At 41.9% G+C, this 17,733-nt stretch overlaps 2 protein-coding genes across 2 annotated transcripts in view; one reads left to right on the forward strand and one right to left on the reverse strand.

Moving 5' to 3' along the window:
- The window catches only part of LOC126917676 (flotillin-2), an 87,622-nt gene that overhangs the window by 60,259 nt on the left and 9,630 nt on the right, over positions 1–17,733 (forward strand). The gene's annotated exons all lie outside the window — the stretch shown is intronic.
- On the reverse strand, positions 364–17,459 carry LOC126918129 (uncharacterized). Its single transcript, XM_050725781.1, has 10 exons — positions 15,315–17,459; positions 13,905–14,114; positions 12,524–12,694; positions 10,644–12,143; positions 8,019–8,156; positions 7,107–7,609; positions 6,314–6,749; positions 5,788–6,184; positions 5,307–5,589; positions 364–4,891 (listed from the first exon to the last, which is right to left on the reverse strand). Exons 2-10 carry the CDS (start codon positions 14,098–14,100, stop codon positions 4,526–4,528), a joined length of 3,990 nt encoding a protein of 1,329 aa, XP_050581738.1. The 5' UTR covers positions 14,101–14,114; positions 15,315–17,459; the 3' UTR covers positions 364–4,525.

Genomic DNA, 17,733 nt, shown 5'->3' on the forward strand with positions numbered 1-17,733 from the left:
GTATGTTGTCTCTTAGTTCTCCCCCGATTAACAAAGAATAGTATTACATAAAAGAAATTTACGCGATGTGTGCGCAAACCTTTGCTTCCTGTAGTTGCAGCGAACTTTTCTAGGAGTTATACAAGTTTTACAACGATTCGCGCAAACCGGATTTACGAGGCTTGGTTAAGCAAAACTCGCCTGTCGAAAGACGCATTGCTTTTCGCGTAGAAGGAGAAAGCGAGATGACGATCGGGATGATTTGGAAAATGCATCGTAATGCTACCGATGGCGAAAAATATTTGAAAACTTAAATCTGAAAGAAAATTCGAACGAAATCCTTACAGATCAAATTCACTAGGCGTCAGATTCGTGTCTCCACACCGCAGTTCTCATTTTTCGCAGTTCTCTCATTCGTCCCTGTGCTTCGATCACAGCTCGTTTCAATTTTGCACGAATCGCATATTCGCTTTCGTCCTTCGAATCCGCCGACCGTTCGTTTCAAACCGTCCTCGATCCTCGTCGCCGCGAACCGATTCGTAAAGCTGACCGACGATAAGATCGGAGAAAAAAAGAAACTAGACCGACAAGGAAATACATAAAAAGAAGAAAGAATCGACGAGAAGAAAATACGATAAAATACGCGAGATACCCTCAAATTCTTTCTTCTATGTTAACTTAAACGTATCTTCTTCGACACGATCTCGCCTGTCGTCATCTACACACAGGCCCTCGAAAGTATTCGAACACACGTAGATAATCTTAACGAGTATATTACGTGCGTTATATGGAACATGTCGAGATTTCGTTAACACCGATGTCGCGAGATTAGACTACCACGGTTATATTGGCAAAATTTTCCAACCAATCTGATATAAATACATTTGTAAACAGTCGATTATACTTTGTATTAGCGGATTTCCACGTTTAATAAGGCTATCTTTAACACTTATCGTACATCTAAGACGGTTGTCTCACGCTGTACTAATTTTTCATACAAAATACACGTGTGCAACAATATCTTGTGTTATTTCTACATAGATCTTCAGACCAGTTCCGAATTTTATCGATGTATCGATGAAAGAACGATACAGTCGTATCCCATCGCAATGTTAACGAAATTTCAAAACGTTTTCTATAAAACATACGATATGTACGTGAAAGATTTGAGTGTCAACTGTTCAAATGTTCTCGTGACATATAAAGCCTATATAAACGGCGTAGCCTATACACGTTACAAACGTTACACTGTGAGAAAGATGTGCCACGCGCCGAGAACACGATCGCCTCAGTCGGTTTAAACGGCGAAACTGACAACGACACGAAGAATAAGAAGGAAGAGGGAGCCAAGAAAACGAGCAAAACGTGCGCGTGTCCCGAAGGAAAGCACGTGCGAGCGATCGTTCGGTTCGATAGACGCGGACAGACCGACCGCGAATCACTAAATCGCGTTCGGTTGTTCGCGGTTTCACTCTTGCACCGATCCTGCTGAAAGTAGGACCTTAATTGACCGAGTATCGCGTTGGAAAATATCGGCCCGTTTTCACGAACGAAAGTTACCTAGATCGGTCTGGGTGATGGCGAGTTCGAGAGATCGTCCAGCCTCTGCGAAACCATTGGAATCGTATCGAAAGGGGTGTAAAAGCGAGTTCGGTCTATAGGCTTCGATGGAACGCGATCGTAAAACGGGACGGAGGCTTTCACTGGTCTTGTAACAGAATATTTTGCAGCTACTTCGAAGATTCGACGCTGAAATTGCCGATCGATATATACGTTGTCTGGCGATAATTTTGCATATCGTCTTAATCCGCTAAAGAGATATACCGAATCTTTAATTAGAAAAGTCGAGACATTCGTATCCTACGAAATCTATTGCAAAATCCATTCGTCCCATTCGCGTGAAAGTACTCCTTGTGTCAAGTTTCGAAACGTCAGCCCTGCCACCGTTCTTCAAAGTCATACAGTAGAACTCCATTTATCCGAGCGAAATTTTAGTTAGCTTTTGCTAATTGCATTCGCTTATATCGTTTCTATCGCTCGACGCGAGCGACTGTTACGTAAATCTGTTACATGGTCCGTCGACAAAGTTCGGACAAATGCGATTCCACTGTATCGAGATTTCGTTTTAAATCGATCCGATTCTCGCTGGCGCAACTGTTTTCCCTCGATTTTGAACGGATTTCCTTTCTTCTCCGCTCTCGCATCGAGAAATACTTTAAGATGTGACGTTAGTTGGAAGAGTTTCAGCGATGGACGGTCGTTCTTCGTTGCGCAATTCTCATTTTTGCGCCATATCCTTTTTATTGCCAACAAAAAAAAAATGCTGCATCAAATTACGCTCGTTTATCCTGATGTCTTTTTTGCGCCAATTACAATACACGCGGCAACGTTCGAGAAATTCCGAAGAATAATCCACTATCTCTGAAACTGTTACTTTAAACTTCGCTTACGTAAGCATCGTCGTATCCTCGAATCCAATTCACTTTGCCAATTAACTAATTATCGAAGCTGAGACTCGTGCGATAAGTGTATCGTACGCGATGTCGATCGCGAAATTCCCTTTAGTTCTCATCGTTGAATTATCCACGCGGGTCGGTATCCGACACGGACTTTTACTCGTCGAATGAATTGGCTCGGACGATGAAAGTCAGCCTGTTAAACGTAGTCGATAGCAGCATGTAAATGACACGGATTAACGATACGGTTCTTTTAAAAAACCGATAGATTCGTTCCTCTCTTCCTTCTTTCTTTCCCTTCGCTGCTCTCGGTAATATCTGTAAGTTCGACTGACAATTTAAAAGAAACATAAACTTTAAGCGATATAGTCGTAAATGCGAGAGAACCTAAAGCTATCGAATCCTTCGAAACGAAACGGTGTATCTCGTCCAAACCCACGCCACTTACACTTTCCCTCGTTTCTAATTTTAAACGTTAGAACCGCGATCTACGACTAATCTACTAATCTGCAACGATTGGTGCGCGGCGAGAATTTTTTTAAACGCGCAACGCCTAACTACTTGGTCAGAGACACCGATTCTTTTTTCTTTTAGATTGTAAAATAAAAAACCGACAGTAGCCGCTCGGTGTGAACGTTGCTCTCAACGTTTCGAACCAAATATAATGTATTTTGGTAATTGTTTAGAAAGCCGACGCCTTCTTGGATCTCGGTGATTTTTTAAAACGTTGTAAAAATCAACATTTTCAACGACTTTGCCTTTTGCGCCTTACCGCCGCTCGGTCTTAGTTTTCGAAATACTTGCAAAACGCTGTTCGTACCGCTATGGTAAATTCTGTCTATAGTTGTGCATCCGCGGCAACGCGTGCGTTAGTATTGGATGGATCGTCGTCAAATCCGTGTAAACTACATAAAAAAGATAAGAATAAGGTTCGTATTAATCGCAAACGTAAACGAAAGATCGTCGAAATGCAAGATGGCAGCAGCTTTTTAAATCATTATGTATATATTTTTTTTTTTTTTAGGTTGTCCGAAAAGTTTCTTTCGTCTCATAATTTCTGTTTTATATTACTTTATTGAATATATAAGTGTGATCCATTTCGTTCTATTTCTATTACTATGTTCGTGCATAATTCAATAAACTAATATAAAACAAGAAACATTGTGCGTCTATTATTTCCTGATAAAACGAAAGAAACATTTCGTACAGCCTAATAGTTTAGCAGAATTTTAATACCACGTGTGCTACGAGATGAAAAAGATTGAAGTTATCCAGTTATTCATTCAACTCCACGACCGACTATAATCAACGTATTCGTGTTACCTTTGGCAGCCGATCGAGAACCGGTGCTTTTCACGTGGCATAAAATTTCATCTCGCGATAGCAGTCACGCGTGGAAAGCGTTGGCTGGTCGATATACAGGGAACGAGCGCACGAATTAATTATTATCGGTCAAAATTCGCCTAACGGATAAAAGCCTAATTACGTTCTTTTCGCTGATCTCTCTCTCTCTCTCTCTCTCTCTCTCCCTCTTTCTCTCTTCGCGCGAGTTTTACCGGGGAAACGAAGCATATCGCGTTCATGTAGCCTCGGTCGCGTGATGGAACAAAGAGCCAACGGGTATCGGAGCTCTTCCGAACGGCGATCGTATGTCAGAGGATCGCGTACATCGACCGTTTTGTAGATTCACGGATATTTGGTTGGTCGGTGAACGCGCATGTCGATATCCGGTGTTGGAGAAATCTAGAGCTTCGTCGAAAGCGTAGAAGGAATGGAAAAGAACGGCGATTCTTGTGCCAAGATGGAAATTTATCTAATCTATATCTATCGATTTTTCGAATTTCTAAAATTGGTAAAAGTTAAAGTTTTAAAGAAGAGTCGAAAGTCGACGATATCGATCGAAGATTGTCACGGATAACACTTTCATTCTATATTTATTGCTGTCCTCTTCTTATATCGTCATTGCCATCGTCGTTATCGCTGTTATGACATCGCCATAATCGTCATCGAGTAGACGTTAACATCGTTGAAATTCATCGTCGATGGCTCATAGGCGGTATATCTGGAGGAGGAAAAAGGGAACCCGTGTCTTAAATCTTCCAATCCTCTTTGATCATGTCAGCGGCTTTCTCGGCGATCATGATCGTCGGTGCGTTCGTATTGCCGGATGTGATCGTTGGCATGATCGAGGTATCGATCACTCGAAGTCCATTTACGCCGTGCATCTTCAATCTGGCGTCGACCACCGCCATTTTGTCCGTGGAGGGTCCCATTTTACACGTTCCGCTCGGGTGGTAAATAGTTAGCGTGTAATATCGAGCGAAACAACGCCAATAATCCAGCGATGGGAACCCGAACGACGAACACTCCGGAACTCTGTTTGGATTCGGTTGAGTTTTCAGTTGCTTCATCGTGTTCGTCTTCGACATATCGTAGATAAACTTTGCGCCTTCTGCCTGCATCCGTTCGCGTTAACAGATACACGATTTGTTAAATTCTCGAAGATTCGATTTCTCAGCGTTGCTTTAAATTGATCAAAAAGGTACGAAACTCGTTGTACAGTGACGATGGCCGCCGTCGTTGATGGCCAAAAGAAAGCTCGAAATATGAAACTAATCCGAGTTTAGCAAACTGAGTTATAATTGACAAGAGAAACAAACGTACGATATAACGTATGGTATCGAAGAATAGACGAGTAATCTAGTTTGGAGCATAAGTGTTTAATGCAAATTTTACCCGATACTCGTACACACGATTTTAAGCTTTCGTTTCTCCGTCACTGTATCATCGAAATCGATCGAGTCAGCTATTGTTAGCTTGACAAAGGTTCGCTGTACTTATTTTTTAAGGAATAATAAACCAGTTTATTACCAGAACGTCGAGATCGTATGGATCGTCGAAGTAGTTGGGCACTATGATCGGATGCTGATTAACGTCCTTGGAGCGCAGCTTGATGTATCCTCTGCTTCGAGGTCGCAGCAGTAGCGGCATGATCGTGTACGAATCCTGGTACAGGATATTTTCGAACAAACGCGCATAAAAGTCATCCATAAGGTTGCAATCTCTCTTGCCAAAGAGACCACCGTCCGCATTGTCGGCCGTTGAAGAGATGAACAGCTGTATATCGGGATAATCATCCGACTTGTTCGCATATCTGGAAACATTCGTAATATAGACAAACAGGCGTGAAAAAATCTTCGATCGCAATTTTTATGCGCGCGTATGCGTCGAATTTAAAGATGAAATAAAAGCAAATTTTTATTTCAGTCTGGTTTCTCTCGTTCGTTTCGTGCAAATAAGTTTGCACAAAAATTCGCAACGTCGTTACAAATTAACGTTAATAAATACTCACTTGGTGTTGATGAAACCTAGAGCCTCGCCCACGTTATTCGCGTACAACGGCCCGGTACGTTCTTTGACGAACAAATTGAGCGTATGGGCATTGACGGACCTCATCAAGTTAAAACTGAAAGATGCTGGATCCGTGATGTTCGCCGGTTTGGTCACCAAGTAATTCAATCCACCGATCCCGACGTGATCCTGAAGATTTCTACCGACGCCGGCAGCTTCGTGGACCACGGGAATATCGAGTTGTTCCAAATGATCCCTGGGGCCGATTCCAGACAACATGAGCAATTGCGGCGATTGTATCGCGCCAGCCGATAGAATTACCTCGCGACTGGCTTTCACCGTCCTGAGCTTGGATCCTACTTGAAATTGCACGCCGTAAGCAGTTTTTCCATTTTCATCTGAAAATCAACATCCGCCGATTGATCGTCTCTCGTGGTCCTCGTCTTCGATAATAACAATTCCAAGCTTTACGATTTTAAACAAAACTACGATAAAACAATGGGAAGAGCTAACGTTTAATAACTCGCCTTGGCTCACCAAAATCTTCTCTACCATCGATCTCGTACTGATATGCAAATTTTTTCGCTGGGAAGCCGATCGAAGAAAAGCTTTCGCGGTACTACATCGCAGACCATCTTTCACCGTCCCATGAGAGAAGGAGAATCCGGTTTGCGTAGGTCCATTCACATCCACGATGTCGTAGCCCATTTCCGTTCCCGCTTGTATCAGATAATCGGTCACGGACGAATGATAATTAAAGTATTCGACGGTCAGATATCCACCGGTTCGATGATAAGGGGAATCTTGGTATTCTTCGATCCTCATGTCCTCGGATTTCTTAAAATAAGGCAATACGCTCTCGTAGTCCCATCCTGGATTACCCATATCCCGCCAATTGTCGTAATCTTTCTTGTTGCCACGGACGTAGATCATCGCGTTCAGCACGCTACTTCCTCCGAGTACCTATAGTATAGCGAACGATATCGATACGCGCGTTGAATAAAATTTCTACAAGTTTAAACAAAGTTTGACGCAAAAAAAAGTTTGGCTACACAAATATATTATGTGAATATCCCCTGTTAAAAAAAAAGTAACAGCAATCGTCACACCTATATCGCGCTCGTGAGAATGAAAAATATTCGAAATCATTCGTGCCGACGTAACTTGATTTATGTGGAGAAACTAACATCGGATAGAGCAAATCCTTGATCAAGATGTTACGTAAGTGCATATATATATTTATAACGAGCACATTCATACATTATGCATCCATGATCGTAATAATAATAAACAATAATAAATGTCATTGGAAAATAGTACCTTGCCGCGTGGCCAATTGCACGCGTTAGCTTTCATCGCTTTGCAATAATTATTCGACGGTTCCGTCTTGAACTGCCAGTCCATCGAGGTGAGCTGAAGAATCGGGAACAGAATCGGTATGTCGGACAAATCGTTTTCGTCAACGCCAGCCTCCAACAACAGCACCGTCCAATTTTCGTTTTCCGACAAACGATTCGCCAACACCGAGCCAGCCGTGCCACCTCCGATTATAATAAAATCGTAGCTGTTTCGAAGATCCGATAAAGTCGTCGGCTTCACCCTGGTCTCGCGACTCACGATATCCGGCCTGTACATGCCAATCAGCATACGAAGGAGCACCAGGAAACTCAGTTCGGGTCCGTACGACATCGCGATCCTTATCGTGGACATTCTGCTGACGCTCGACATTTTTTCCTCTTTCTTTTTCTCTTTCTTTCTTCTCGATCGATCGATAACAAACGATCGGTGATCCTCCAGGAAGAATTTCCTCGAACAACGATCTTCTTATGCTACTTTTTTCCCAAGTTTTTGGTACTTCGATCGTACTATACTATAATAAACGTGTTTCACGGACTGTTACCCTTCGCTAAAATATCCGTTGATGCTATCGAGCTGTCCTCTGCGCAACTGTGCTTATATTAATTCGATAATGTTTTAAATTCCGAAACATTCGCGGCAATACGTGATCGGCTGATGTTTCATTCAATGTACGTACGTGTAATTTGTATTGACTTTCGACGAAAGATTTTATGTCGCTTAAGCCAAACAAATAACGACAATTTCAAAGCAAGTTACGCTTTCGCAAGCTCGGTCGTTTCTTAAACAATTCGAAACATTTCGTTTGTCATAAATCTAAATGACTCAACGTCTCGAATATACTTTTTTGGCGAGGTTATATAACTGAAAGCGTACCTTGTTTGTCGTTTATTTTTTTTTTAACAATTATTTTTATCTCCTTGTTGATATCCAATCGTATACCTAAAGACAACGAATCGATAAATTTCGTTCTTACCGACATATCGTTCGAATCTTTCACATCGTTGCTCGAAGCTGAAAATGAAAATAAACGCAAATCGTTATAAAACAGTACCGAAAAATTTGTACGATACTTTAATCGAATCCGTCCTACGATTCTCGCGCTATTTCCTATTTAAACGCGAAATATTGTAACTACACCGACTTGTAACGAAATGTATTATAGTTAGACGAATCTTTTATTATATGTTATATAGGCAAAAATTATATATTACACGCACACTCAGAATGACGATACGATGGTATTCCGACAAAGCTCGAGAACAAATTGCCTATGCAAAACCGTGGGACATCGCGCTATTGTTACGAATCGCAGAATCAGCTGTTTTTCGATTGCTTTCAGACATACGAGTACGACATTTGCATCGTTCGACAAAGTGGATGCGAAATACGTGTGCGTAATCGACGTAACTGAAACGTCGGAAATAATCAACGACGTCGATATACCTAATCGATTAAAATTTCGTCGACCGATTGCGCTTTGTGAATATGAGAAGAAATAGAATCGTGATTATCAGTTACGGGTAACTGGTGATAAGAAACGACGTTAGAAATACGTACATCTCAGTTATCGGAATTTCAAAGTATGCATTTTCAGATAGCTTAAGAATTTTGCACGCTACATACATACATAAAGTGCATCCGGTTTAACCCTAACGCACAATATCTGGAAAAATATGACCGATAGATATATATGAAAATCTGTTTTTTTTTCTTTTTTTAATAATAATATATAATCTGACATTGAAACGTTCATAAATCACGTGGCTAAGAGCTCGTGTTTCTCGCTTCGTTCGCTATCGAGATATAAATATTGAAATAAGACATGCGACTAACATTAGCGTTAAGCGGTGTACACCGCGAATACACGTAAAGACCGCAAGAACGTGTCAATCTCCGGTAATCCGCTAATCAGCGTCGATACGAACGTTATGCTAATAAGTAATAACCAAAGTTATCAGCTACGATGTACGAACGTGTAAAGAATCGACGTAAAGAAAATAACCAAAGTCGAATCGAATATTTATAAATATCGCGAATATCCGATCGACGAGTACCTTGAAAATGTAAATATTTAAGATCATCTGCCTCGTACGAAGATCGAAGGATGTCCGAAGTATCCGATAGTCGAACAATGTCTGCGTCATACGAGAATGTCTGAACTGGTTGAACGTTGACAAGCGTCTGACATCTGATATCTGATATCTTCTCCGAATGTTCGAAACTAGAGGGTTTTACGCAGGACGCACGCTGATCGATCGTCGTCAAAAATAAAAATTAATTTTCCAATCTCTTCTTTATAAGAGATCATATATTTGCTTAAAAGATAGAACTAATTCGATCGAATCACTCCCAATGAGATTGAAAGGAAATGTATCGTTACGTATGGCCTGGTCCTCGACGCAAGAATATCGATTTCCACGGTATTTTTAGATCAGTTTTGGAACATTACGTCCGAAGGCGTTCCGGAAGCAGTCCGGAGCACGGTGATAAAGAAAACTTCACTTTACCGTTGCTAGCCGCTATTTTAAATACGCTAGCCTATATTTTAAAGACGTACAACTTCTGTGTGTTCTATCGGTCAAGTACATCGTCGAGTTTGTTAGAAATATACAAACATCTGGAAAGACAAATTCTCAACCGTTGTCATCGATACTCCGAACCGTTGTATTCCATTTAATTATGTTTTCGTATCGTGTTCTGTCTAATATCTAGAACGGGAGACGGGAAGGAACTCTGTACAAAGATCATTTCGACAATGAAAACAACTGGACAAGGAAATGATTCGTATTATTTATGAAAGAAGCAACAAGAATTCGATTTCTTTTATTCGCGTCAATATGATAAATCTATACCTAAGAAGAAAAATTTACATTTTGCCGCGCCGTTCAAAAAATTGGCCACGTTCTATCAGGTATATTGCAAACTATGTACATTTAAAAATCAAAGCAAGGACAATTTCAAAAGAGAGTAACCAAAGTCTTTAATAACTCTTTTCCTTTCGACGATTTTGTTATTTGTACGCTTTTGTCGTCCTTTGTGCCGCTTTGCTTACTCTTTGAATTACAATAACGATACGATAACGCACGAACGAAAAACCAGAGGTCCAATCGCTGTACGATTCTCGAGGTTTGTCTCTCGATTACTCGAGGAATAAATAGAATGCCGCTATACTAACTTTCGCTATACATAAATGGTACAAGTTCGTTAGGAAAGATCAACGAATATCGTTACTTTAGCAGCAAAACGTGCGTCGATACTTATCCGTTACATGTACTTGACAACTTGGCGTAATTTTGTACCACCGTCGACGCAGTTGTAGTAATTGTTTTATTCGCGCGTTAAATCAACGACGAGGTCAATTTATTAATTTACATCTCCTGACATTCGGTTTATATCTCTGTACCGTAGCTATACAAGGATACACACGGTTCAAAGTAACGTTTTTATCACGTATCACCAACGATCGCTTAAAATTGGTTTACAAGAATTGCGATGTTCACCCTCGGCCCCTTCTCTTCAACCAGAATTCTTTTATCATGTCGGAACCCTTCTCTCCGATCATGATGATCGGTGCATTGGTGTTACCGCTAACTAGATTTGGCATTATAGACGCGTCGATTACTCTGAGTCCGGTAACTCCGTAAACTCGAAGCTGAGGATCTACCACAGCCTCGGGGTCCCAGTAAGGACCCATCTTGCAAGTGCCCACAGGATGATAGATGGTGGCGGAATAGTGCCTGATCATACATTCCCAGTACGGATCGCTGTACATAGGAATGTGTTTGCAGCCAGGAAATTGTTTCGAATTTAGTTCGCTTCCGAAGCGTCTGAACGAAGCGGTTCTACTCAGGGCGATTGCTATTTTAACTCCTTCGACCAGCGTCGCGATATCTTCCGGCTCTTTGAAGTAGTTCGGGTAAATCAAAGGATGGTCGAAAGGATTTTTACTTCGAAGCTTGATAACGCCTTTGCTTTTTGGCCTTAAAAGCATAGGAATCACGCTCCACACGTCCTTATCGCTAATGGACCCGAATACAGCGTCGTAGAATCTTTTCGTCAATCCGTGAACCTTTCTGATCTGCCTACCACCGTCGGAGTTCGTCGATCCTGATACGAAATGAAGTTCTATGTCCGGGAAATCGTCCGAGGCGTTCACGTACTTCGTATTGACGAAGCCTAGGCCTTCGACACCGCCTAAAACGGTTAAAGGACCGTCTCCAAAAACGGCGTACTGCATCACAGCTTGAACGCTGTGCAACCTCTTCTCCACCATCGAAACCTGTTGATTCACCATGAACGTCAAACCTCCCAAACCGACATGGTCTTGCAGATTCTCTCCCACTTTTAAATCCTGAATCACCGGTATCCCGAGTCGTAGTAGGTGATCTCTAGGTCCGATTCCCGACAACATCAGCAATTGAGGGCTATTGATAGCACCTCCGGAAACGATCACTTCCTTTTTAGCACGAATACGGAACATCTTGTCGTCCCTGACGAATTCCACGCCGTAAGTCCTCCTCGATTTCGCATCTATTAAAATCTTGGTAACCTGCGCGTGCATAGCGACGTGTAAGTTCTTGCGCAGCCTGGCTGGTCGCAGGAAGGCCTTCGCCGTGGAGCATCGACTCCCGCGTCTGATGGTTCCCTGAGCGATCATAAAGCCGGTTTGATGTTCCCCGTTAATATCTCTGTTCTCGTAGCCCATTTCTTGGCCCGCTTGAACGAACGCCGCGGCCAACGGGGTGTGCCATGGTGCTTCTTGAACGGTTAGGTAACCGCCGGTCGAATGATACGGCGTTCGGGCCAAATAGGGATTTTGATTGTCCTCCGATTTTTTGAAATAATAGAGAACATCCCTGGCAGACCAACCTGGATTGCCTAGCTGCTCCCATATGTCATAGTCTTTTTTGTTGCCGCGAAGATAGAGCATGTAGTTGAGCACGCTGCTGCCTCCGATCACTTTTCCACGTGGCCAGTTACAGCGGCGGTCCTCCATCGCTGTGGTTGCAAAAAAAAAAAAAAAGAAAATGAGAAAGCGATATATGGAATATAAATTTTCCAAGATATCTCGACGATCGTTCTTACAATTGTCCGTAGATGAATCACACTGCGGATATTTATGTATTTTTATATTCGCAAGGACGTAATTAAAGAAATTGAAACTAAATCAGATTCGTTCGTTGGTCTAACAAACGTTATAATACGTACTCTATTTTGAATATTTTATATATTTCTGCATATTACATTCGCATTCTGTGAACCTTTGCATCCTTGGTCATTTCAATCGTGCGAGAATACATAAAGAACCGCAGTTTTAAACGTAATAGATTAAAAAATCTGCTAACTTGAAATAATCAATCTGGCATTATATCGTTTACCTAAACAGGCTTCTCCGTTGGGTTCCGTTTTGTACTGCCAGTCTAATTGACTGAGCTGCAGATAACCGGCGAGAAGAGGAACATCGGAGATTTCCGTTTCATCGCCACCAGCTTCTAGAAGAAGCACGTTCCAATTTTCTATTTCCGACAGGCGACTCGCTACCACGGCTCCTGCAACCAAAGTTTACGAGAACTTAACAAAGATTTACAAAATGGAATCGTGCCGCGAGCCTAGTTAACGAAGATAATTTACGCGAGACGTACGTTTGAAAAATAATAAATTACGTAAATTCGAATCTCGTTAGGGAGGTTGTTCGAAAGAAGCTTCCACGATCGTTGAAGGATCGGACAACGATTCAACGATCCAAGTTCCGTTAGAGAGCGATGAAATAGCATGAATAGAATCGAGATATCGTTAAAGGAAACTAATTCCTCGAAGGTATATTCGAAACGCTAAGAAACGCGATCGAAATCTATCAGGAGACGCTAAGAAAATATAAAGAAAATGAACGAAATGCCGTTAAACTCGCGAAGCACTTCCTGAAACAAGAACGACGAAGCTGTAGACCGTGGACCGGATAAGAACCTGTCACCCGTGAAATGCAAGATCTTGCAGGAAGTGGAAGAACGTGGATCGAGGAAGCTTTCGTAAAAATGTAAACTGGAAAGTTAGAGGACAAAGTGAAAAGAGTTTAACATCGCGTTAAAGATTCGAGTTTCAATCGCAGGAAAAGATCTTTAAACGTGGCTTTTAATTCAAATTTGAAGCGTTAATCGCGTCATCGTATTAGCATTTATTACGAAACGATAATAACGTTTAATTTTTATTTCATCTTTCTGACTGACCGAGAATTCCTAGAAAATAGCCATTTTTATTGCAAATCTACGTACACTTATCAAATTTTGCGCATCTGTCTTACCAAAGAAACTAAAAATACATTTTGCCACTACGTTATTAATTTATTTTTGCATATCGATACAACTATCGTCGATGTACCTCTGAAAGAAATTTAAACAAAAATCGGTGGATAAAATTACATCAGAATTAACGGAATCTCTAATTTTTCCAACGCCAACGAAATACCAGCACATCGTTGATGTTAATACGATGTTAATCCTACCATTTTTATGCTTCCATATAGATACTTTTTATTGCTTGTTTTTTTAAATAAAAATTCAACAAGAATCGTAATATTTTCTTCGCTAAGGAAAGCGAATAAACCGTATCACGGTTTAACGATATGTGTCTTAACGTGTCAACAAAATTCCTCGAGCTAACGTTTTTTATTTTAGGTATCTAGACTTTTATGTTCCGATGGCTGTAAACGTAAAAAGAGTCGGAATAAAAAAATGTAATATCGATCGATCAGGAAAAACATACCCGCGGAACCAGATCCGATAACGATAAAGTCGTACGATGGCAGCAGTACTTCCGAAGGTATATTAATCGGTGGCGCTTCGTTGTCCATCACTTCGTATTCGAAGTAGACGAGAGCCGCTGCGAGCACCGGGAAGAACCACGATAATCCGCTCGATGCGGAGGTCAGACCTCCCGTTAAAACGCTTTCGATGCCCATGTTCTATCGATCGTCTGTAACACCAAGTTTCGCGACGTTAAATCGTCAGCAAGTTAGTTCGTTTCTGTATTTAGGTGAAAAGGCAAACCTCGTTTCTAAATATTTCATAATTTATCGAGTCGCTACGACTTCGATCTAAATATCAAACCAGATTTATTCAACGCTATCGCTCGTTTTTCTATTTATCTACAAAGTTGCTTTCAGATCTACGGTACGCTTAGTAACTATCACTTTCGGATAAGTTTCATCGATCAATTTACTGCTAATTTTCTACCGTTTAATTAAAGATGAATAAAAAATCCAACCTACTCGCGTCGGTATCGCGATTTTCGAACACGGTATTTGTTATCGACGAAACGACCGCTACAGAATCGCGACTGTATTCTCGCGATTATTCGGAGGGATGACCGGCTTGGTCAACCTGTCCCCCGATACTGCCGAATCGAAGTCAATCCACAGCCGCGTAGAAATCGGTCGAAGAAAAGTGCGAGGCAACTACGCACGTGGATCGAGCGCGTACGAGAGGAATATCAATGACACGTGAAACTTTCAGCTGTTAAGTAATTCTGCATTAACGCGGTCAGTGCGGTGGCGGAAATCCTCACGTACACCCTATTGTCGAAACATAGCGCGATCGTGCGCAAAATTTCGCGAAAACGGTGAAACCGACGACACGAACGTGTTTTGAGAATTTCTTCGATAACGAAAAAGCAGCTTTCGAGATATAGGTACGCGTTTGTCTTCGATTAGCCGGTCAGTCAACGACCGATTATTCGTTTGTCCCAATAGCGTTTGATCAAAGTTACACGATCGTTAACAGGACCTATGAATTGGAAACTCGGACGATCCGTTCGCTCGGAATTAACACTCGGTTAAATTGTACAAACCACGTGCTAATCGAGGTCAAATCCACCGAAGGAATCTTTGTGATCCGCGTGGTATAACAAAGTTCCTCGAGCCTTTTGTATTCTGAGTTATTCCTAAATGCTCGAGGTCCAACGAGGGCATCCTCAAAGAGGTTGATAGACCCGGACATCCTCGAATAAAAATCTACTCCTACGCTCTTCGGTTATTTTTCACGCAGAATGGTCGTTTGCCGTTCGTACGTGATACACCGATTACCATTATTATGCTGGATAATTGTACCGTGTATGAAAATTTTAAACCTCAGCAAGTTGATAAAGCTTTGACGAGTTTGAAAAGGAAAGCAGTACCTGTTCACCTACTTCTCGAAGAACGGTAGATAGCGTGGAATCTAGAAGCTTCTTTTCTTCTACATAATCGATACACCTGCGAGTTTGTGCTCCAGAAACAAGATTTTTGTCGCGTCACCGCTTTCGTGCATCGACTACCGGCGGTCTTTCGATATTTGGTCGTCTAGCATCCGCGCAATTTCGCGTTACCCATTACGATCGAAAGTCGATCGATTCTTTCTAATTCTTAAAAGATCGCAGCAGTCGGTAATTTCACAATTTACTTTGGTCTTTGGTCTTTGGTCTTTGATCGCGATCGATGTGTCTCGACGATTTACGAATTATCCGACCTTCTTCATTCGCTGATTTCGTAAGAAGTTCTCTCGTTACTACATCGTCTTTTTCTTCCTTTTTTTCACTTCCGGCTTTGATTTTTCGAGTACTCGATATACTAAAAAACCTCTGCAAAGATATATTTCAAAGTTAAATCGATAATTTCGGAAACAACGAACTTTTTCCGGTCGTTTCGAAACAAGTTCGGCAAAACGGGTTAAAGAGTCGGTCAGCGCTCTTCGTAACGATAGAACGAGAACGATTAAATACTTCCGTATGAAACAATTGTCCAAACGTCGAAGAAGCCCGTAACACAAGCGCGTCACAGTCCATTATAACGGCAAAGGTTTCGAACTTTTAATCTCTTCTTTCAACGACAACTCAAACTTTAACCGTCACCAAACTTGACACCAATTCACTAACTATTTAGAAGATCTATGGTTTCGATATATTACGAGCGACCGGTTAAAAGACGGTGTAACGCTGACCGCGACCTTGCTCTTGTCGCTACTTCTCGCACGGTAGGATCATCGAGATCGGAGTAGCGGAATACAAGAACAAGTTACGAACCTTTCGAAGCCGAACGCGCCGCATAACGGTCCTCCGCCTCCCTTCTCTCCTTCGACCTCTCTTTCGCCCCTTCTCGCGCTCTTTCTCGACGTGCATCTTCGCCCAACATTCTCTTCCGCCTCTAGTCTCGCCTCTAGTCTCGCCCAGTAGAAATGGAACATTACGCATGTACCGAGGAATTCGGTAAACATCGAATCACTCTCCATGCTCTATCCGTGTGTTCCATATTCCGTCTCTCGTATTCTCCTCCTTCCTTCGATTAGCGATGCAAAATGGCTCGCGTTTCCATCTAAGAAGAACAAAAATACGTACAAAACTACGGAATGTTACTTATATACGGCCGGATATCGCGTTCGATACGACTTGTACTTTCGATAGCTTGTTCCAACGTTCCAACGAACTATCGCGTTATTCTGCTCTAGAAATATACATTTTACGGTAGTATGGCGTAAACGAACTTTGACAGTTTCGGAGAATAGCCGTAATAAGAGATACGCTATTTATTTAAGTTAGCTAACGACGACTTCGAAATACGTCGTCAAGATCGACGTTTCGAGTATTTTCTCTATTTCGAGGTTGTTTCAAGATGCGCTCTAACGCAAACGACTAGAAAAGATACGACCGCAAGACTGGACCGTCGTCGATGAAATTTAGAAACACCAAAGTGTACCGTAAACGGAATTTGAATTACCGTGACACGGGAACGAAAATTTCTCGATACGTATTCCAAGCATACGCGAGTGACGTTAACGATCCCAATCGTTGCCAATCTCGAACTTTACACAATATCGGTATCTATTTACGTTATTTCGTTTAATCGCTGTCTCTTCAAGCTTGTTCCGCTCTCCGCGACGTTAATTTTTTTCCCCCAACTTATGTTTATTATCCGCTCGAAAGCAAACCAAAAATCTATATCCGCGCACGTAAGCAAGCTGTAGAAAAACAGAGGCAAAGAGATTCGAAAGCTATCGAACGTTTCTTTTCTCATTTCCCAGATAGTAGATTACGTGCTACGCGTCACGTTCGCGGTGAACGCGATATCCTGCGTTCGAGGAATCACCTTTGACGTCACCCGGTGAACTTACGGTAAAAAGTCGGCGACGCCACGCCACCGGCTGCCATACAACAATGACCTACTTACTGTCGCAACATCATCCTCGTTACGTTTAACGATCGTTGAATTACAAATCGAATCGTTGTATCCTGACGAACGACATGGAAAGGTTCGCCCGTTCAGTCGAATTTCATTAAACTCGTATTTTAATCCGTCGCTTTTCTCGTCGCCGTTTAAGGGGTCGGGGCGCTTTTACAATTCATAGACGTCCAATGGAAACGGTCGTTTAAATTGGAATTAAGCCTTGCAACGTGCTCGGCTTATCAAACGCTTGCTCGATGCTCGCCGTTTATTATTTTCTTCGAAGTTTCTATCGCGAAAGGTAATTCGATTCGACGAGGAAACAAAGTTTATCGCGACCGCGATGATTCACCCTACGTAATAAGTCGTACTTTCTCCCTAAAGTTTGCGATGCTTTCTACT

This window comes from Bombus affinis, chromosome 6 (genome assembly GCF_024516045.1).
Source record: "Bombus affinis isolate iyBomAffi1 chromosome 6, iyBomAffi1.2, whole genome shotgun sequence".
Lineage (NCBI taxonomy): Eukaryota > Metazoa > Arthropoda > Insecta > Hymenoptera > Apidae > Bombus > Bombus affinis.